This window comes from Crassostrea angulata, chromosome 6 (assembly GCF_025612915.1).
Source record: "Crassostrea angulata isolate pt1a10 chromosome 6, ASM2561291v2, whole genome shotgun sequence".
Classification (NCBI taxonomy): domain Eukaryota; kingdom Metazoa; phylum Mollusca; class Bivalvia; order Ostreida; family Ostreidae; genus Magallana; species Magallana angulata.
The window spans coordinates 56,148,537-56,170,830 of record NC_069116.1 but is presented as its reverse complement, the minus strand read 5'-3'; the positions used below and the strand labels follow the sequence as shown (position 1 = coordinate 56,170,830).

Genomic DNA, 22,294 nt, shown 5'->3' with positions numbered 1-22,294 from the left:
TTTCTTATTAATAACGTGTTTTTAAAACATTACTATGCATTTTGGACACATACAATGCACATGAATTTCCATGAACTACTTTGCTGCGCGATGAAGAAATGGGGATTGAATATATAATGCTTGTTGCAAAATTCAAGGCAGTAACTGTTGAACTTTTTTACTTCTACTAGATAGACGTATTTTTTGTGTATAGCAGCTTACAAAATTTGGTCGCTCTCTGATGCTTTGCCGACATTAAAAGCATGAGAGAGAGAGAGAGATATTTTCAGTCTTTACTACACAATATGCATAAAGACACACCAAGAGAGCCTGGCTTTCAGTACTTCAGTACTTTGATTTATTTAGCCATTTCAAAGGAAATTTTATTTTTGTGGTCGGGATCGAGATCCACATATCTACTTTCACTTTGTAAATGACATGTGTTTGTATGTGGAGAAACATGAAAACATTTAATGAGTGAAACATGAAAACATTTAATGAGTGCAATCATGGAGTATGATTTTAATGAAACATGGAGGGAGAACCCACGAACTACAAAACTGCTGCAGCAGCTTCAAAAGGCATTTACAGTTGTGAAAACAAATTTAAAAGTGTGGAATGAAGCAATACAAGGTTCCCAGCATCAGTTGAACAGTGTGAGGAACCTGTCAGAGCAGCGCCACTGCTGTGTGCAAGCTCAGGGATTGCAAGAAATTACTCAGAAATTCCCAAATGTGAAAGAAAAACTTATGTTCAAAATAGACAAAGAAATCGACAACCATATGACTCATCTTTTTTCTGTTGTGTATGTTTATTTAATCCATAGAAATTTGTACAAATGCATATCAATTTAAAATTTATCATTTACTAAATATTTCGTAATTTTGCAAATTTTGATATCTTTATATTTGTAGTGACATCTGTAAAGAGGTTTGTGATAAGGTAGTGAAACAGAACGAGAGATGTCAGACCCTGTACAACACAGTTTGTGAGGACTTGAATCTGATAACTAAGAGGTCCCCAACATGTCCATCTGTTATTGAAATGATGGAGTGGTTACAAGACATAGAATGCTTAATGATGAAGCAGTATCCTTATTTAGAAGTCTAGAAGTCTGCAGATTTATCCAAGACATTAACGCAATTACTAGCAATGTATGTATGTGTAAAAATACATCAATTCAAAAATGCGCTAAAACAAATCCACGCTAACTTATTGAAAATCCATATTCATTCACGCTATAAATATAACACTGTAATTTGATACTCGTTAGGATGTAATGAACCAGACTAAAAGTGCTTATAACCATGGGTTTGTTGACATATATTCTGAAAACTGAGACATATTCTCTTCAAGTACAAGTCTTGTAACATTATATCTTCTCTAGCCAAGACTCTCCATTATGGGCAGGAGAGTGGACGAAAACCATTGGCTATCAATTATCAAAGATATGTATCTTTAGAGAAAGGAGATCAATTCTCTTCATCTTTAAAAAGAAACTGTTTTATTTGTTTGTCAGGGGATAATTTTCAGTCTGATTTACACTTCAAGGTATGTTAGATATTAATCACTTATTACAAAAAATAGACTACCCGGTAATTGTTAAAATAGAAGTAAATATACATTCCTACTTGGACATAAAATCCTTGACTTCCTGAGACATTCTGTAAGAAAGCACCTACTTGACAAGCTTTCCATTGCTGTAAAGGACCAGGATTCTGTTCTGTATAAGCAGTGGGAGAATGAGGACACTGGGCTTCATCAGACCGTGAATGGTAAGGTTATGGCGACTTAAATCTTTTTGGTCTCTGTAACAATTTATTTTTACTGCAGGACAATTTTACTTGTACATATTTTCTAGTAGCATGTGCTGTATCTTAATGATGTGAAAGTCAGTGAAGTAAAGTATCAATATAATTATCTGTTACTTTTACTCTAGAACTTTTTATATACTGGTAGAATTGGAAGGTTAATGCTGGTATTTATTCCTAGTAAACATATATTCAATGCTTTACACTGTAGCATTAAGATATATGCCAGTATACACGAGTACATGTTTGGTTTCAGGTTATTTATCTTTCTTGGAATTCTTTTTGGATATGAAGATTGTGACCTGATTTCAGAGAATCTCCAGCCATATAAAGACTGTACATTCCAGTGGTCATACTGTTCAATTAAAGGCCCAAGCTGGATATTAGGGATATCTGTTGCATACCTGTGTTCACTCAGACTTTATACATGTATGAGAACTATTCAAAATGCACGAGCTTACAAATATCTTTGTGGAGCACATGGCTCAGTGGTCATAGGTGTTAGAATAGTAACCCAAAGGTTGCTAGTTTGAGCCCATTTGCAGTCATATGATGTTGTGTATTGTGTCTATAGACAAGGCACTTTATATATTTATCTTAGACGACCCAGCTGCAATTAGGTACCACCTTATGATGGGGGTTAACCTATGATGGACTGGCTTAAGGATCGTTTCATGATCCTTGGGCCTGGCCCCGGGGCCATACAACTTAGATGAGCTCACTTTTGATCTCAGTCTCACTTTTCCACAAGGAATGTATAGTAGAAAAGTGAGACTTAGATCAAAAGTGAGCTTGTTTAAGTTTTATGGCCCCAGGGCCTGGTGTCTCATCCAGGGGTAGTCAACAACACTCATTCACTAAGCACCACAGAAACCAGAGATACACAGATCCTTTGTGTGTAATTGGTTAGAGAAAGGTTTTGCAAATTCATGCATCTTTAAAATTGCAGAAGTAGTAATTAAAGGCAAAGAATCTCAATATGCGCAGATTTTAATACTTAAAAACATCTCAAAAAGTCATAACATACATTGAATGTATAGTCAATACACAAAACATGAATTGTGAGATTTGGTACATGTCTATATCGTAATTGTAACATAAATTGTGACATTTTTGTTAGAAAGTTATCCGATATGATAAATATACAGATAATTAATTGAAAAAATGTGTACATTTCATATTTTTGTGGTTTTACATTTTATAATATATTAAAAGGCAATCAAAAATATTTTGACTCTTTTACATTTTTAACATGTTTACTTCAACAACAATTGTATCACAGAAAGTTTGCAAGACATGAGTTTCCATTTGTCTATTTTTCTCCAGCGGGTGTTGTTGTTTGATGCACAAGATTCAAAATACCTATATACTGCACATTTTAAAAAAATGAAAGAAGAAATAAATTAAGATTCATTGAAACAACTAGCTTTATCAAAAGTGCCCACCACAGAAGAAAATTTTAAAGCTTGAAAAAAAAAAACAATGGGGAAGCCTAAAAGATTAAATCGATGTGGTAAAAAAATACAATCACTCCAAATTTTTCATCAAGTGTTCTGTATGGGTTCATATTTTAATTCATAATCATGTCATTCAAATATTTTCTTTCAATTACATAATGAGAATTTAGGTAAAACAGAGAAATAACTGGCCATTATATTTCCCTGCAAGATTCAGATCTCACACTTTAATATCTCAATGTTTGCATACAGTCACACCTTGTTAATGTTAAAATGGTTTAGTTTAAAACTCAGAAACTTTAAGCAGCTTATTCATCTATACCTGTATTTTGTTACAGATATGTACACTACCTGGATACTGATTTTTTATTCATTATTACTATTAATAATATATTATTAATTCAGCTGCAACAACTGAATGATTCATTCATGACTGAATCCTTTGGTAATGTTCTTTCCAAGGTTCAAAAAGCATGATTAACGTTCAGTCACTTTTAATTAATCAATTGCACTCTTCATAAATTAATAAAATCAACAATAATACAAGAGCAACAATGGGTTGCAGCTTATTGCATGAAACTAGCTATAGCCAGCACTAATACTGATCAAAGTCCTCAGATGCTTTCTAACTGATACGAAACTGCAATTTTTTATCAATAAGCTCCCTCGTCTATCAATTTTTGTTCAAAATAGCACAGTTCATAACCCTTTAATGATTATTTTACAACAAAATATCAAAAAAAAGAAATTTATACCCTTCATCAACTTCAAAACTGGTCATAATTTTTTTTAATTAACATTTCTGTTCAGCCTAAAATGTCAAAATATTGAAGTGTAATTAAGTGGTTGTAATATTGATATTAAGCTGACATCTCTCAGTAATCATCATCGGCATTGTTAATTTCAAAATGAGTTCCTCTGCGATTGGTCAGTTGGAGACCCTCCTGATAGGCTCGTTGTAGTTTGAGTAATGTCTGTGCCATGCGATCGGCTTCCTGTCCAGTGCCGAATTGTTGACGTATTCTGCGGAGTTCGTTTTTCTCAAAGTCCTCTTCCTGTACCTTCTGTTTTTGAAGCTCAGCTTTCCTCCGTCGCTCCTGGTCCTTGAAGATAAACGTTCTTATCAAATTTTGCTTTTTTTAGCATACCTTATTTCTAATACATGTACATGCAATATAAAAAAGAAACACATTAAAGCAGAAATCAAAATAAACAATCCTATCTTGAAAAGTGGTTAAAAAGTGATTCATTTATATTATACATTATACCTACCCTTATGGCAATGTCATTAGGGTCGCCAATGTTTATCACTGGCTCGGATTTGGATCTATGGGAGTTGTCACTAAACATGGATGGAGTGGGGGATACACCTGCTTTGGCATAAATTTCAGCTAACCTGTAATAAAATCAGACTTATTTTTACTATCAGAAATTGAAATCACATCAAAGAATTAGATAAAATTTTTGTTACAAAAGTAGAATTCTATTATTACATTAATTAGAATTAGAATTTCATTATTAATAAACTAATCAACTTTTGAACTATAAATGTAAACTAACTTTTATTTGCAACAACTTTATTTTTGCAATTTACAGGAGAGTTCAACATTTTCATTGTCACTAACTTTTCGTTCCTCTGTTTCCGGCGCATTTTGACCTCGTCCCAGCTCGGGAACATGTAGTTGTTTTTGACCGGGGGAGTTTTACTGGGGGTCTTTAAGGGCTTGACCTCCGTGTACTTCACCATTGCCCCATGTCCTGGGGTACAGTGGAAGTAGCGTTTACCCTTGTACAAACCATTGTGAACAGAATTTACTGAAATAAAAGTATTATATTAATGTACCAAAATTTGAACTCTGAACATAAAGCTTATATTCAATATCATAGCAATTCTTAAAATTCCCTCAATTTTCTTGAGTTACAAGTCAACTTACCATTGTCATCAAGCTTTACTCCTACGTACAGGTTGGGTGCTATAGCGTTATCATCAATGACCCCGACAAACTTCACAGTACCTGTCAAATCAAGAGCAAGATGTTACAGGTTCAAATTAAAAGAGGACCTTGCTTTGATGTTGACTTAAAAATTGAGTTCAAGATCTCTACATATCCTATATATATCCAACAGGCACTCTACAGGTGCAGTATGGGGCATATATGACTGAAGGGAGTAATAAAATTTTGGTTCAGATAAGGACTTTGCACAGAGTTCTATGCGTGACCTTGAACTTTAACATAAAAGCATGGTTCAAGGTTACTGCACTCCACTCTCTTACCTGAGGGCAGTCATTTGTAAAGTCTGAGCTAGACTTGACCAAAGAAAGAGAAAATATGGTCCAAAACCTTTTTAAGGATCAGTGCTATGACATTCACCATTGACCTGGAAACTTGGTTCGTGTTCAAAACAAACACTCTTTATGTGAAGCATGTCTCAGTCAGATAGGGCCAAAGGAGGAGAAAATATGGTTCTGACAAAGATTTTTCAAATAGATTTTATGTGACCTTAACCTATGTCCTAGAAATATGGTTGAAAGTCACTGTACGTCATTTATCCAAGTGCACTTGATAGTTGAAGTATGAACCAATTTTGGGTAAGGGGAGAGAAATATGGTCCTGACAGGGGTTTTATGCAGGTCTGCTCAGACCCTAACCTGGAAACTTGTTCAAAGTTATGCCCTTAAGTTTATCAAAAGGTACTCTGTGGTGAAGTAAAAGCCAGATTGGGCCATTAGGAAAATAAATAAGCTAATTGACTTAGTGATTTCAAATGGATAGATGGATGGTGAAGGTTGATCGTTACAGGGGAATTGCAGGGTGGTGCCCTAATATACCTGCATTAATAACAGGAAACTGATGGAGGTTTTTTTTACATTAAAAATTGAAGATCCGGCCTCTGTGTCAAATTCAATCAGCTTGATACATCAGATTGGAAGGAAATGGATATATTCTAGCTTATGCACAATGTTGATTTTAACTTCCTTATTTATGCAACCCTGATAAAATGTAAAAGAAAGGTTAAAGCCCTAAATAACTGTGTTTAGCATTGATATCAGAGAGAAACCTGGGCACTTTTCATTCCTATGTGTAATTAGTACCCTATCAGTCAAAGACAGGGTCGGCTGAATCTGATAATGAAAAAAACATTAACAATTTATGGACTGCAGCAGAACCTCTGTACAATATATGCAGACACATGTGAAAGCATAGTGAATAGGTATTACTCAGTACATAAGACATTTAAGTTTGGGCATGCCGCAATCGCCCTTGTAGATAAAAATTAAAATACAGGCAATTGATTTGGCTTCAAGGTAACTTTTTCACCTATTACACCTGGAGTAGCCTTTATTTAGATTGAAGAGTAACTGACATAATGCGTTCCATAAACCATAAATTGGGTTAAGATTCCTTGGAGCCCTTTTTAAATATTAATCCATAATTCAAACAAGATGTCTAGGGAATTAGTTTATTCTTTCATTTGTAAATTTTGAATATGTCCTTCTAGGCAGGTGTCGGTCTTTGATTTAATTTCAAGTTGCAATGCAGCAGACATGTGCCCCTGAATTTACAGGCAATGGGACAAATTTCATGCTGTTTTCTTGACATGACTGGAATAAAATCCCACAATTAAACAATTTGAAACGTGTGTTTCTTCAAAAATTTAGTTCACCAGCTATAGTAGGAGCAGAGGTAATCCAACAGCTGGACTACACTATCTCTACACTATCTCAAATGCAATACCATACCAGATTATGCACATGTGCAACAAAATAAAAAGTGATTGCCAGTACTTCTAAAGCTTTGAACAAAAGTCTGCTACCCACACGCTATTTACCAGATATCTGATACTGGTTCAATATTTCATTAATCAAACCTTTATCAAACCAAAGAAATCTAGTAACAAACCAACACATTGAAGAATGAATGCACTACTGACTTGAAATAATCAAGAACTGAATAAAATTCACAACATTAAAGTGGTATAATTTTTTATGCATGAATTGATCATAAACAAAATATTGTCTACATATATTTAAGACGGTCAGCATGGTAAAATCAATTTTTAGCAACAAATAATATTAATTGTTTTACATCTTCAACAAAGTTCGACATCTAATTAGTGATATGCGTGTGGATTTCTAGATTGTTTGTAGATAAACATCTCATTCTAATTGAACAGTAATTAATGTAGTTCAATGACTTTTCCAGAATACAACAACAAAACCTGCTACTGGAGGAAAATGTTGGTGCTATCCTAATGATATATATGCACCCCCAAACTCACTAAACACAGGTACATTTATACCAACACTACTCACTTACCCAAAGTTTTCTGACTGACATCAGACTCGTCATAGATTTTACAGAGGTTTTCAGCTAAAAAAGAGCGCATCGGGTGTTTTATGTGCTTGACCTTGAACTCGTGAATTATAACTCCATTGAACTTGGCAAATTCAATGTTAATTTGTTCACTTAACCTAGTAACAATAAAGTCTTGGTGCTGTCAATCAATGAGTGTTTTCTGTGAGATTATTTGAGTACAGTCGACGTCATAACAAACATGTAAAGGAATAAAAAACTTTTTTACTCAACAGTAATTAAGTTTTTGAAGACACACAACACTTGCTTGTGATGTATTAATGGAGAATTCACATTTACAAGTACCTGCTGTTTCAAGACATCCATGCACTGGAAGATCACATCAGTATATTGAAAATTTAAGGATTGCTAAATACGGTATTTATTTGACAACTTGTTTATAAGACAAATATGTAAGATAATTGAAGCAAACATGAAAAAATATGGGACCTGCCCTTACCAGGATATTTGCCATGAACTTCGACTCTGTCTCCCACTTTTACAATGCTGTTTTTACAGGAGAGAGGAGCTGTGTTCTGAGCCCTGCTTGATGAGGACTCACGAAGCAAGTCAGAGGCATCATTGAAATTATCTTTCCAGAATTTCCGACAGGGACCACATGTACACATAAAAGGATCTACATCAGACTGAAAAAGAAAATCTTGGTTAAAACTTCAAAAGTTTTCTATTCTAATAAAGGATTTAGGAATTAGAGAGAAAATTTCCTCTAAAAATCTAAAAAAAAAATAAGAGTCTAAAATTGAAAAATCTGTATAAATAAAAACAAAAATTCCACATATAATTTTCCTATAACATTACTTGATGACTGAACTTACTAAGCGGTATCTTGGAACCAGAGCCATTTTGACCAATTGAATGATGATATGACACCATCAGTAATAAATATCCCAAATAAAATAGTTCTGAATAAAACTTAATTTTCTAAGATTCAGCAATTATCATCAATTATGAATACACCTCCTTCACTGAAAACACATCCATTTAGAAGAATTTTATGGTTGATGGTTGCTAGGTTTGAATATCTTTGCCTTCTTAACACAGCAGTCTTGGTTTTAACTCAGGTATGAAGGTTACATTAAGATAAACAAGTAGCTTATTGTGACAAAAGGAAAGGACCTGTGTTTCAGTGAGGATGTAGTTTAAATCAACAAACAAAGCCGTTTATTGTATGAAAAAGAGTATCGTTTGGTTCTAAGCAGTTCGACCATGACTAAACTTCAAGCAGTGTAAAATACCTGCGGCATTTAAATCAAGACTCTAATTTCATATGAAGTCAATGAAATGATAATCTCATACATCAATAAAATCTTAAGAGAAGTTGGCTGGTCATAAATACAATTTACCTTGTGTTCTTGGGTAGACATAGTTTGTAACGAAACATATATATAGACAAGACACGCTAAGGGAAAGTTATATAAATGGATCACATAATTTTATCTCGGTCTGATGGCGTCCTGGTTGTTAAGCACCATAGCACCTGCTGCACTTCCGGTCTTCACCGCTTACACCAAAAATAAATAGTGTTAAAATGTCAAATTCTCTACAGAATCATTGTATGCATATTTTATATCAATGGGTTACTGAATTAAATCAATATCAATGTAGTAACTGTTTTTCCTTTGTCAAATTTAGTAAATCGTCTACCTTATTTTCATTGATATTTGGGACTGCAATGGCTACAATAATATTGAACGCGAATGAGGAGAATCTACGGTACAGCGAAACGATCTCTGCTCGCAACTAGGCGAAAAAGGTAAGAGCAAGTATGATATAAAAGTAACATTTTGCCTCAGCCGTTTGATGATGATGAGTTTGTTATAGAATGTACCATAGATCTTAAAATTGGAAACAGGAAAAATGAGACGGTGGCCTGATCTTGAGTCATATGATAAGTAAATTGAAAACTGGTAACCGTGTTTATGTGTATTGCGAAACAATTCATAAACACAATCTTAATAAGTGTGTGTTTGTAGAATCTAATATGCTCTGTGTGATCTAAAGTTTTCTGAAATTTATATCGTTATCTTATTATCAGACAATACTTAAGTGATGATGACTCCGATGAAGAAGATGAGACTTGCTTGGATGAAATGCCACTGATGTATAACAATGAAGTAAGCTTTAAAATGGATGAGAGCGATTCTCTTGTCAACAGAAGACGATACCGAAACCAGTCCAGATTAGGACAGATCATCAATGATGGATGGGAGAGCACATGTGGAAGGTAGATCTCAACACTTAATTCTCCTTTGTGTGACGGTCACACCAGTTCGAATACCGGCGCCAGACAGCTCAGTTGGTAGAGCACCTGAGTAGAGATTCAGGGGGCCCAGGTTCGAATTCCCGGTCTGGTCTATCATTATTTCTCCTACCCCGTTACATTTGGTGCCGTGACCAACCCCTGGAACTGACAGGTGAACTCCTGCCAGGGGAAGAGCCTGGGGTGATCTTCGGGGACGAAGATCATTTAAGAGGGGAGGAATGTGACGGTCAGACCGGTTCGATTACCGGCGCCGGATAGCTCAGTTGGTAGAGCACCTGACTAGAGATTCAGGGGGCCCGGGTTAGAATCCCGGTCTGGTCTGTCATTATTTCTCCTAGTAACCCGTTACATTTGAAACGCCCCCTCTAAAGCTTGTCAGGTGTCAATACACGGCTAAATATAAAAGCTAAGGGGATTTTGCATCGCAGTGATTTGAAATATTGACCAGTTTGTGTATTTTCTTTAAAATTCATCAACTGTGATGAAACAAAAATTTGGGATAGACTATAGAATCATACAATAATTGTAACCAATTTAAAGAGAACCTTTCACAGTAACTGCGGTACTTCCCTTTTGCAAGGCAAAATGACATAGTTTTGTGAAATATGACATGACATCAATTGTTTCATTTACATCATTTAATTATCTACCTACTAAAATTTAATCAGCAAAGTGTATCAATTTGATCTGCAAGGGAACAGTACCGCAGTTACCGTGAAGGGGTATATACAAACTCTGTGTTTACCTTTTAAAATGTTTGATTGCCCAACTTGCTGATTATTTTTTTATTAGGTAGGTAGGAAAATTATTTTTGTGCAGTCAGCAGATTGGGTTTCATCAATATTTGAGTACAAAATTTTTATGGAATTAATGAAAATCATAGTTTTAAGAATATGTAAATTTGTGGATGTGCAATCATCTAATTAATGCTAAATGTTATTAGAAATTGCATTCCAATGAACATTGAAATTTGTGGATCAACTTAATAATGAAATCAATTAAAAATGCTAAATTAGATATAAATATGCAATGAATATTGATGAAACCACAGTAATAAAAACTATTAGATTAATTTTTGTAACTCATACAAATAGATGTTGGGAAAGATTGTGCAATAGAAGGAAAGAGTATCATCCTAGAAATGTCCCAATAGGACTTCAGAGATCCTCAGATGAGAAGTATCCAAAAAATGTCATCCGCAATCAGAAGTACAGCATCTTCACATTCATACCAAAGGTTTGCTTGAAGTTAAAACTGTGAATAAACTTTTCAGTTGTAGATTTATATTGATATCTATAAAACTTAAGTTTGACAGGATTGATGTAGAATTGGTTATTGATATTAGCATTGAGGATTTACAAATTTGATAATATAAGTTATAGACATGACGCAATATGAAGCTGTATATTAATGGTTCCTTTTCAGGTATTATTTGAACAGTTTAAGTTTTTCTTAAACCTGTACTTTCTTGTGATGGCACTGTCCCAGTTTATACCAGAGATCAGAATTGGATACCTGTACACCTATTGGGGGCCTCTGGTTAGTACATTTTGGTATCCTGTATCTACTGACCAGTTCTATTTTTAGTTCCATATGACATCATTGTGGTACATGCTGCATAAGGTCAACCCTCAGCAATATCTGTACGATGATTGCTATTACAGACTAAATAGAGTTAGTTTATGTGAAAGGTTTATTTACCCTGCACAGCTGTCAGTGGCCATTGTGCTGTTGTGGCAGCTGTTGCATCTCTTTAAAGGACCCACAACATGGGGCTTTATCATACATAGATAGTATGTAGAGATCTATCAAAGATCAATACATTGATTACGATATAAAGATGAATTTTTGATGTCTAATTCCTAGAAACTAGCCAAAGGAATGACCTTTAAAAAGAAAAGAAAAAATTAAAAACATCTTCAATTAGACATTTCTATACAAGTAGATTTGCACAATGACTTGGTACATGAATAAAGATATAGCAATTGTTATTTTTTGCCAATTTCTTGAACATTTGGTGGTCTAAACCTTGTTGCACTTCTTAGATTTGTGATTTTTTTGACAAATGTACCCTTCATTTAGGGATTTGTCATATTTGTGACAATGTGTCGAGAGGCCCTGGATGATTACAGAAGGTACAGACGTGACAAGGAAGCTAACTCCCAGAAATTCCGCAAGCTGACCAGAGATGGAATGGTTCCAGTGCCCAGTAGTAACATCAAAGTCGGGGATCTCATTGTGGTAGACAAGGTCAGTTTATATGGAATGATCAGTGCCTTAAAGAGACAGTACAACTGAAAACACGTGTGAATAACTTCAGATTTACCTATTGTATCATTAGGAAATAAGAAATAACGTTGATTGTAATTGTTGAAATACATAAAAATCCCTTTCACATAATTAACGTAATTATGAGCTTCTGGAAATTTAAGGGTCTTACAAACCGGAATAATTTTATATCGTTTATTTGTACCACGTGGACTTTGATTGACATTAATTGACACGTGCTGAAAACTACAAGATCTTCGCCTGACTACGGTCATCATGGTATACGAGGTTAAAGGAACACATCATCACTTTATAATTTATAAATGGTTTCCCAATTTCGGTTCATATTAAAATGAACAGACATAAATATGTCAGATAACCCCTCAAGGGGCGTCATTTACAAAAATGAATTTAGGTTGTAGCAACTCCTATGATAAACACGCAAAATACATGCTTACAAAATAATGATTGTGGTTATTTTAAAAACTTTGAACAATTATTACCTGGGAGAAGTAGAAATGACATATTTTTATCAACAAACATGTCCAGGAGAATCTTCGCGAGCCCTGCATGTGGTTTGTTTACAGTAAATTTGCATGCATATTAGTAAAAAAGGCTGAATCTCGTAACACGTTGCGATATAGTTATGTATAGGTTATACCTAATTATTAATTTTAATGAAATAATTAGATTTATTTCATGGAGAACTTTGTAATTTTCTGAAAGTTTATTCATGAGTAGTACAATAATATCGAACCCGATCGGAAAATTGTATTTGGAATTTAGGACCTCAAGAGCCTGCTGTTACTCCCCCTTGTTGTACATGCATATAATCATGTTTCTATATCACTGTGAATTTGGTGAGAATGTAGTTTTTTGGGGTTAAGGAGGACAACTGTCTATATGAACGTGTACTTGAAAGTTGACACCAGGTACTTTGGTTTGTTAATAGAATGAAATAATATCAATAAACTTGGTATCTATTTTTTGCAGAACCAGCGGGTGCCAGCAGACATGATTTTCTTGAGAACGACTGAGAAAACAGGTGCTTGTTTCATCAGAACAGATCAGCTGGATGGAGAGACGGACTGGAAACTGAAACTAGCAGTACAGAGTACTCAGAAACTCCAGACCAGTGTGGTGAGTGACTGCTCTCTCTCTCTCTCTCTCTCTCTCTCTCTCTCTCTCTCTCTCTCTCTCTCTCTCTCTCTCTGGTGGTTGTGAATATCTATAAATTTCTCTGTTTTAGGACATCCTGGATATCCATGCAGAGGTTTATGCAGAGGCCCCACAGAAAGATATCCACAGTTTTGTTGGGGTCTTCAAAAGGGTCAGCATTCATATGATAAAATTAATGTATTTATCAAAATTATTGATATTACAGCATTGAGAAATTCTCAAATAGCAACAATAAAATCCTGGCAGCCTCAGGTGAGGCATGTTTATTTAAGTATGTTCAGTTCTGAGTATTCGTATTTTGCCTCGGTGCCCATTGATTGTACATGTACCTTCATGTACACTAGCTATAGTAAAGTTAATATGTAGAAGAACATGGCATTGTTATTTTGTGTACTTGCAGTATGATGAACCTGTAGAAGACTCACTGAGTGTTGAGAACACGCTTTGGTCCAATACAGTAGTGGCTTCAGGCTCAGCCCTCGGGGTAGTGATATATACAGGGGCGGAGACACGCAGTGTGATGAACACTTCTCAACCTCCATCAAAGGTATGGATTGATTGCTTATACATGTAGATTAATTCTATAATACAAATATTATGTTTTTAAGATAACCTCCCAAAATGCTTGACATTTGCTTTGTTTTCAATTGAGCAAATCTAAGTTCATCTAAGGTAATATGCAGTTCATGCACAAAGGAAATTGTATCTGATATCCAAACTTTTATCTTTAATGATTCTTTATTACCCTTTTGAAGGTCCCCAAAAAACTGTGGATATCTTTATGTGGGGAATGAAAGAATGTGATCGGGGCCTTGACCTCCTTTTATGATGTTATCCGTGTGTGTCTGTAGGTTGGTCTGCCATGACTTGTCTGTGTGTCTGTAGGTTTGTTTGTTATGACTTGTCTGTGTGTCTGTAGGTTTGTCTGTTATGACTTGTCTGTGTGTCTGTAGGTTGGTCTGTTATGACTTGTCTGTGTGTCTGTAGGTTGTCTGTCATGACTTGTCTGTGTGTCTATAGGTTTGTTTGTTATGACTTGTCTGTGTGTCTATAGGTTGTCTGGCATGACTTGTCTGTAAGTTGTCTGTCATGACTTGTCTAAGTGTCTGTAGGTTGTCTGTCATGACTTGTGTGTGTGTGTCTGTAGGTTGGTCTGTCATGACTTGTCTGTGTGTCTGTAGGTTTGTTTGTTATGACTTGTCTGTGTGTCTGTACTCTGTAGGTTTGTTTGTCATGACTTGTCTGTAAGTTGTCTGTCATGACTTGTCTGAGTGTCTGTAGGTTGTCTGTCATGACTTGTCTGAGTGTCTGTAGGTTGTCTGTTATGATTTGTGTGTGTGTCTGTAGGTAGGTCTGTTATGACTTGTCTGTGTGTTTGTAGGTTTGTCTGTTATGATTTGTGTGTCTGTAGGTTGTCTGTTATGACTTGTCTGTGTGTTTGTAGGTTGGCCTGCTGGACCTGGAGGTGAACACCCTGACCAAGCTGCTGTTTTCTGCTGTCCTCGTCCTGTCTGTGGTCATGCTGGCTCTGAAGGTATGTATTCAATGACACTAACACTTTATACTTGGATTAAATGTAGCTCAGGCTCTTTAAAATGATTTTGAATAATGCTTACTTGAACATGGTACTGAATGCCCTAATTCAAGATCTTATCACAGAATACCATGATAAATTGTCTTCACTTCAGCACCGTTTTTTGAATCACAATATTTCTGTTTTGACGTTATTATAGATATTTTCTTTTTTTTTTCAGGGTTTTGAAGGGCCCTGGTACAGATATCTGTTTAGATTTATTCTTCTGTTTTCTTACATCATACCCATAAGGTACGGCATTATTTTTCGTTTCATTTGAAAATTTTAAAACTCCTTTAATCTGAATGTACACTTTTAATCATTGAAACATGTTGATTATTTGTTGATTCTTTGTCAATTGTTATCAAATTTATAATCTTTGAAAGTCAATCTAATTAAAATTAGACGTTCTGAATCCGCTACCGCTTCTCAAACATTTGAGAAGCAGTAGCAGATTCAGAACGTCTAATTTTAACAAGATTGTTTGAAATTGAGTTCCATACAATGTGAATTTTGTTTTTTGTTTCTTTACTTTGTTCCATCTTTCAGTTTGCGAATCAATCTAGATATGGGCAAGGCAGCATATTCATTTATGATTCAAAAGGATAAAGCAATCCCAGAAACCATCGCCCGTAGTACCACAATTCCAGAGGAACTGGGTCGAGTTAGCTACCTCATGTCTGATAAGACGGGCACACTCACTCAAAATGAAATGGTACGACATCTAATGTACCAATATTGTTATTTGCAATTTCAAAACTTGACAGTTTTTGTAAATGTAGTAAACAAGAGCATTCTTCATTAACAGCTGGAATAAGATTAATAGGCATTCATTTAATATGGCTCTTATTGCTTCCAGGTTTTCAAAAAGTTACACTTAGGTACTGTGTCATTCACGCCCGAGACAATGGATGAGGTAAGAATTTACAAAGCTGTTCTGTTTATCTCTCTAGCTATATATTACTGTCTTATCAAGAAACATTCTGCTCAGAAAATATGATCAATATAAAGATAAGTTTATCAATATGTGAATATTTGATAGCAAATATGAATTTTCCAAAATATTCATCAGATTGTAAACCTTTGGAAAAGGAAATCTTACAAGATACAGGCTATTTGGATAAGAGATATGAGTACATGTTAATACTTCAAAATTCTGTTGAACAGGTGCAATCCCATTTGAGGACTACATTTGCCCAACAACAGAAGGAGCCCCAGTCCTCACAACAGCCCTTCCTGGGCCCCTCAATGACCCCTTCACGTAGCAGTGGGCCTGTACGTCGGACGGTCATCACCCGAGTGTTTGAGGCAGTGAGGGCCCTGGCCCTGTGTCACAATGTCACCCCTGTCTATGAGGAGAGTGACAACAGTGAGGCTGGATACGAAACTGAGGCTGACCAACAGAGTCAGCAGGAAGTGGTGTACCAGGCCTCCAGTCCCGACGAGGTCAGTGTCAGAAAGAGGCTTTGATGTCATTGTCCATTATGAAATGTGATTTTGTTATTTATGGTGTAGGTAGCTGGGATTGGAATAGTTAGCAGTGTATTAATGGATTAGCTTTTCCTTTTGTATTAGTTGGTACAGTCTGCTTTGTCTCTTAAGATACAGATGTCTTGTATTAGTATATATTTACATCAATACACTAATTAATTTTAAAGAAAAACAACTTGCTAATGAAAGAGACAATCGGTCAGTCTGGGTTAGTGGTCACTTGTATGATTGAATTGACTTAGGTTTGCAATACTTCATACAGCACAATTTAGAGTTTGTGTCTGTGTTCCAGGTAGCACTAGTGACGTGGACAGAGAGTGTGGGGCTGACGTTACTGAAGAGAGATCTGAACTCCATGCAGCTGCGAGCCCCCAACGGCTCGGTCATCAACTATCACATCCTCCATATCTTCCCCTTCACCTCGGAGACCAAGAGAATGGGGATCATTGTTAAGGTACCTCTCTCACTTACCACTAGATAATGTTTTATATATATGAACAAGTTATACTTGAACTGTTTCTTAATTGGTAAACCTATTGTCATATCCTCTATTTTCAGGAAGAGAAAACAGGAGAGATTTCCTTTTACATGAAAGGAGCTGATGTTGTTATGCAGACAATTGTACAGTATAATGATTGGCTGGAAGAAGAGGTAAAAGGTCATGATTTTGTGAAGGAAATTCAAAATTTCAATTTTGAATAGATTAATTTTGTATTTATTTTTTTGCTTGTGGTCTCTCTTCAGTGTGGAAATATGGCAAGAGAAGGGCTTCGTACTTTGGTGGTTGCCAAGAAAATACTGACTGAAGAACAGTACCAAGAATTTGATGTAAGTTTATAGAAAATTTATCACACCAATTTTATTAGAAATTGAACTTTCAAGTACAGGTTCATGTAATTTTATGTCAAATATCAATCTTGATTTACATTTTATGACTCTATTTACATAAGTGTGAATCTTTGATTGGGATCAAGTTCTTAATTCTTAGCAGTGTGTCAAAATCTGTAATATTTGATATATGGAATAGGGGGAAAAAACCTTTAGTTTTTTGAAAGGTAAGAAGTAGATGATCAGCAATATAGAAATAATATTTTATTTTCCAGAATCGGTATCATCAAGCTAAGATGAGCATCCAGGACAGAAATACCAAAGTCCAAGGGGTGATAGAGAGCTTGGAGAGGGACATGGAGCTGTTGTGTCTGACCGGGGTTGAGGACAAGCTACAGGATGGGGTCAGGCCGACCCTTGAAATGCTGAAAAATGCTGGCATCAAGGTCAGAACAAATTGTGTTTTCTAAATCAGTTATTACAGAGGTACAAGCTAGCACTTTAATACATTGAATAAATCTCTGGGTTTCATAATGCTTAAGGTTCATTAGGTGTCAAGGTTATATAATGCAGAGAAAAAATGGTGTGAAGATCATCTTATGTGAAGGTCAAGGTCATCTTTTTATAATCCCAAACAGAAAAATCAACAAAAACAACATGCTTTTTGTTCTAAAAAAAATATTTCGACTTGTACAATAATTACGGTGTTGCTAAAACACTGATAAGTATGGACTAGTTTTCTGATGTTGAATGTTCTGTGACAGGTGTGGATGCTGACAGGGGATAAACTGGAGACGGCTATATGTATCGCCAAGAGTTCCAAGCTGGTGTCCAGGACTCAGGACGTCCACATCTTTGGTGTGGTCAACGGCAGAACGGAGGCTCACTTACAGCTGAACGCGCTCAGGAAGAAACAAGACAATGCTCTGATAATCACTGGCAACTCTCTACAGGTATTGTGTTCATTTGTAAAATGGACATCAATCAATTGAAATTTTTATCATCAATTATAATTGTACTGAAATGTTTTCCTTATAATATACTGTAAACCAACTTTTATTTGTGAAAACTTTATTTTGTGATTTATTGGAGAATAACTGGTTCTTGAAAACTTATTCTTACGAACAAGATGTAGAAAAAAATATACCTTAGATATTTAAGAACTGGTGCGTAGCGGGAAATATCTGTGACAACGAGGACATTGTGACCTTGTGAAAATTTTTCGCATATGAATAAAAATTTGTTGACAGTACACTGTAATATAATATTTGCTCCCAGATGTAATCTTACAAAATTTTTAGGACAATATTTGTTTTTCACAATGAAGGATGGATGAATCCAGTTTGATAATGATTTTCAAATTTTATGTTTGTGGTACAGGTGTGCCTTAAATACTATGAACACGAGTTTGTGGAGTTGGCCTGTCAATGTCCGTCAGTCGTCGTCTGTCGATGTTCTCCAACTCAGAAAGCTGACATCGTAAAGCTCCTACAGAACCACACAGGCAAACGCACATGCTCGATAGGTACAGAGTTTTCTTTTATATTATTACATTTACATTTTCTCACATTATATGATCCATGTGTGATTGGTTTCATTAATCATTATACAATCTTGTAATGTTACAATGAAATAAATAAAGAACATAGTCTACACCAAACAATGCTGAATGGCATCTGAAGGACTCTTGATGAAAAGCTTGGTTAAAAATCATTGAAGCTGGAAGGTATTATATTCTAATGAAATTTTTATTGCAAGATCTTTAAAACAACTCCATATTTTGTAGGGGATGGAGGAAATGATGTCAGCATGATTCAAGCAGCCAATGTTGGAGTGGGAATCGTGGGTAAAGTACGTAACGTTTCAATTACCCAGCACTCTTTATGATTATACATGTATTCTATTAACATGTTTTTCTTCACTGAGTTTCCTGCAGTTTTAGTACCCATATTGTATTACATTCTAACAACATGGTATTTTGTTGTAATTACAGGAGGGTAAGCAGGCATCCCTTGCCGCCGATTTCTCCATCACTCAGTTTAGTCACATTGGTCGACTCCTGATGGTGCATGGCAGAAACAGGTCAGAAAAACGGGCCTTTATACATCATTATCTGAAAAAAGGACTTCATAAACACTGAATAATCTTCCCAATTAAGGATTTGATGTGAAAAAATGCACAAAATTTGTAAATGACTGACAAAAATTAATGGATTTGTCTTGTTTTGATCTTACAAGATGTTCTGTTCTATTTGTAGTTACAAACGCTCAGCTGCCCTCAGTCAGTTCGTCATGCATCGTGGCCTGATCATCTCAACAATGCAGGCCGTATTCTGCTCCGTGTTTTATTTTGCGTCTATTGCTCTATTCCCAGGCTTTCTCATGATTGGGTAAATATTAAAAAAATTAACGTGCAAAACATTTGAAAAACTTCAATAGATTATTGTACATGGGAGTACATTTTTGTTGCAGATTAATTGCTACATGTACATGTGATTTTATCTCATATGAAAGAGATAGTCACCATGATTATTGATTTTGATTCTTTAAATTTTTATTAACCATAAAACAGTCCATCTATTCTCATTAATCAACACCCGCAATAGGATAATTTTACTTCTTCTAAAAAACATTTGTGTATGTTACAGCTATGCCACCGTTTATACAATGTACCCAGTGTTTTCCCTGGTGCTTGACAAGGATGTTTCCGCGGAAACAGCAATGACCTATCCAGAACTGTATAAGGAACTAGTCAAGGTAACCTGTCTCCTAAAGGAAGCATGCTACAGAAATATGAGGCTTGAACTGAGATATATTCTTTATTGAAATCCTAGAGTTTCAGAAATTTAACCTCTTGTCTTTTACTGAGAGTTCTTTATTTATGTCTGTTTCAGGGGAGATCACTTTCCTTTAAAACCTTTTTCCTGTGGGTTCTTATCAGTATATATCAAGGTGAGTTGTATGGATTTTGTGTTACTGTATCATGTCATTATAAAAGAGGGTACAGTGTACACCAGAAGTACATGTAGATAATCCCAGTGTACACCAATAAGTACATGTAGATAATCCCAGTGTACACAATGAGTACATGTACGTTGATAATCCACTAACAGAATGATGCTATGATGCAGTAGTAACAAGACATGTACATTGAATTGTTTACAGATGACTACAAAGTTAATTTAAGTAATCTTTTATCAGAGGACCAGTCGTGAAGCGTTTTTACTCATAAAACGTATTTACCAGTACCGATTTTATTAAAATTGCATACAAGTAGCTGAAACAATATTTATATTGCACATGAATTTTTTAACACCTCTTTTTCCAGGTGGTATCATTATTTACGGTGCTCTGTGGCTTTTTGACGAGGACTTTGTTCACGTGGTGTCCATAACCTTCACTGCCCTGATTCTGACAGAACTGCTGATGGTTGCCTTGACGATAAGAACCTGGCATTGGGCCATGGCTGTAGCTGAAGTGTTCAGTTTGGCAATCTATATCGCTTCTCTCATCGTTTTGCGGAATTACTTTGGTAAGTTCATGATTGTAATTTGTCCCCAAGATAATGAATTGCTTCTTTGGATATATTGTTCCATAAAGAGCCTTTAAATAAAAAAAAATTGTCTGTCAATGATGATAAAGTTTTGCATCATTTTATTACAGATGGGACCTTTCTGAGGACCTTTGACTTTATATGGAAAGTGGTGGCCATTACGTCAGTTAGCTGTATACCCTTGTATATCCTAAAGTACCTGCGCAAGAAGTTCTCTCCCCCTGTATATGCCAAATTAACATGATGAACTTCTCAATTCAGTTTCTTTTTGACTGATTCATTAAGTTACCGGTATGTGTACGGTACATTATAAGGAAATCACCAAACAAAAGTTAATACTTGCCTCCATGTGAAATACTTGTGTATTGTATGTGTATTCTGAGCTTATTGGATTTCTCATCTCTAATGTTAGGAAGTGATCCCAGGGTGTTTCAAAACATGTCCCAACTTTACCATGTAGACTTCTCAACAGTTCTAGTTTTTAGTCATTCCAGTTTACAATATTTTCATTGTAAAAAATCGACATTCTGTAAGTGCTTTGCTTGATGAATGATATGTAAAACCATGCATTTAGTGTGATACTTTTAATGATGTCTTGTACAATCAGTGCTCTGTCAAATTTTTACTAATGGAAACTATCAGTCTTTCTGTGCAGTTCAATTTTCTCTATTGCTTATATTTCTTTTTGTTTTTTGTTTTCTTTCCTTTTTAATATGTTTTACCGATATATATTATTGATGATTCAAGAACTTGATGTTGGATGGATCCGATGTTCTTAAAGAAGCATGTCCATATCTTGGATTACAGCAGTATAAATGATTAAAATAATAACTCAGCTATTACCTATAGCACTTATATGGATATTAAAGTTTGTTTCATAATGAAATGGTAAGAAATCGATAACTAAAATAAAGTTATAACTAAAATAAAGTTGCTTTTGAAATGGTAATAAATTTGTGACTACTTTTTCAAAATTTTCTTTTAAAATGAAGACCAACATTCTGATTTCTGTTTTAAGTAAAGCAAACTTTGGATTCAAAACAAGTTGCATACTATCCACAGGGTCTAAATGTTTACAGTTTCATTGTCTAGAGCAGCCAGACATACTTGCACCTATGTAATAAGCCGATTCATTGAGATTAATGTTATTCTTGTACGTGTTTTATATTTATTGCTACAACTTTTTTTCTGGGGCATGGTAAACCTCTGAAAATTAAAAAAAATATTCCATCAAATGTTGTGATATTTCTTTAGCCATTATACATACTATAACCATTCTTTTCTTATTACCTTGGTGTAAAAAATCACAATGGTGTCAGTGACGAAGTATTTGTACAGCTATTCATCAACTGTGTTGTGTCCATTATTAAAGGTCTTAAGTGCAAGAGAAAAGAGTATGAATTGGGTTAATACCCTAAACGCCAACAAGTGAAAAGCTGTCAATGTGACAGCAAACCGGGTTTTCATTTATGTGAACTGTATCCATAATCCATGTCAACCCGTCGTATCAGTGAAAT

At 35.2% G+C, this 22,294-nt stretch overlaps 3 protein-coding genes across 4 annotated transcripts; 2 read left to right on the top strand and 1 right to left on the bottom strand.

The window, feature by feature from the left end:
• The first annotated feature begins 427 nt into the window (after positions 1-427).
• Positions 428-2,944, top strand: LOC128186617 (ribosome biogenesis protein C1orf109 homolog). Its single transcript, XM_052856444.1, has 4 exons — positions 428-784; positions 894-1,067; positions 1,639-1,754; positions 2,047-2,944. Exons 1-4 carry the CDS (start codon positions 477-479, stop codon positions 2,094-2,096), a joined length of 648 nt encoding a protein of 215 aa, XP_052712404.1. The 5' UTR covers positions 428-476; the 3' UTR covers positions 2,097-2,944.
• On the bottom strand, positions 2,763-9,114 carry LOC128186616 (restin homolog). 2 transcript variants are annotated; one of them, XM_052856442.1, is made up of 7 exons: positions 8,967-9,114; positions 8,063-8,249; positions 7,909-7,932; positions 5,182-5,262; positions 4,873-5,062; positions 4,520-4,643; positions 2,763-4,350 (listed from the first exon to the last, which is right to left on the bottom strand). In XM_052856442.1, exons 1-7 carry the CDS (start codon positions 8,985-8,987, stop codon positions 4,123-4,125), a joined length of 855 nt encoding a protein of 284 aa, XP_052712402.1. In that variant the 5' UTR covers positions 8,988-9,114; the 3' UTR covers positions 2,763-4,122. The 2 variants fall into 2 exon arrangements, with proteins under 2 accessions (XP_052712402.1, XP_052712403.1); XM_052856443.1 differs by lacking the exon at positions 7,909-7,932.
• Positions 9,115-9,250: 136 nt separating this feature from the next.
• LOC128186615 (probable phospholipid-transporting ATPase IIB) lies at positions 9,251-22,015 on the top strand. The gene is made up of 26 exons (XM_052856441.1): positions 9,251-9,376; positions 9,659-9,847; positions 10,981-11,122; positions 11,312-11,425; positions 11,969-12,136; positions 13,148-13,294; positions 13,404-13,484; positions 13,734-13,880; positions 14,778-14,867; positions 15,088-15,158; positions 15,456-15,621; positions 15,766-15,822; positions 16,074-16,352; positions 16,690-16,851; positions 16,956-17,048; positions 17,142-17,225; positions 17,501-17,671; positions 17,990-18,178; positions 18,606-18,750; positions 19,012-19,076; positions 19,219-19,307; positions 19,483-19,614; positions 19,873-19,981; positions 20,119-20,176; positions 20,553-20,756; positions 20,888-22,015. The coding sequence occupies exons 1-26, from the start codon at positions 9,321-9,323 to the stop codon at positions 21,019-21,021; spliced, it is 3,342 nt and encodes a 1,113-aa protein (XP_052712401.1). The 5' UTR covers positions 9,251-9,320; the 3' UTR covers positions 21,022-22,015.
• The last annotated feature ends 279 nt before the right edge of the window (positions 22,016-22,294 follow it).

Excerpts from the sequence above, each read along its gene's own strand:
- LOC128186617 (XM_052856444.1), top strand. The coding sequence starts at position 477 with ATGAGTGCAATCATGGAGTATGATTTTAATGAAACATGGAGGGAGAAC. Across the intron at positions 785-893 it reads ACTCATCTTTTTTCTGTTGT|TGACATCTGTAAAGAGGTTT; the intron begins GTATGTTTATTT and ends TTATATTTGTAG. Across the intron at positions 1,755-2,046 it reads GCTTCATCAGACCGTGAATG|GTTATTTATCTTTCTTGGAA; the intron begins GTAAGGTTATGG and ends GTTTGGTTTCAG.
- LOC128186616 (XM_052856442.1), bottom strand. The coding sequence starts at position 8,987 with ATGTCTACCCAAGAACACAAG. Across the intron at positions 4,644-4,872 it reads CGGAAACAGAGGAACGAAAA|GTTAGCTGAAATTTATGCCA; the intron begins GTTAGTGACAAT and ends ATTTTATTACAG. Across the intron at positions 4,351-4,519 it reads CTAATGACATTGCCATAAGG|GACCAGGAGCGACGGAGGAA; the intron begins GTAGGTATAATG and ends TTTATCTTCAAG.
- LOC128186615 (XM_052856441.1), top strand. The coding sequence starts at position 9,321 with ATGAGGAGAATCTACGGTACAGCGAAACGATCTCTGCTCGCAACTAGG. Across the intron at positions 13,295-13,403 it reads AGAAACTCCAGACCAGTGTG|GACATCCTGGATATCCATGC; the intron begins GTGAGTGACTGC and ends TCTCTGTTTTAG. Across the intron at positions 17,049-17,141 it reads ATGATTGGCTGGAAGAAGAG|TGTGGAAATATGGCAAGAGA; the intron begins GTAAAAGGTCAT and ends GTCTCTCTTCAG.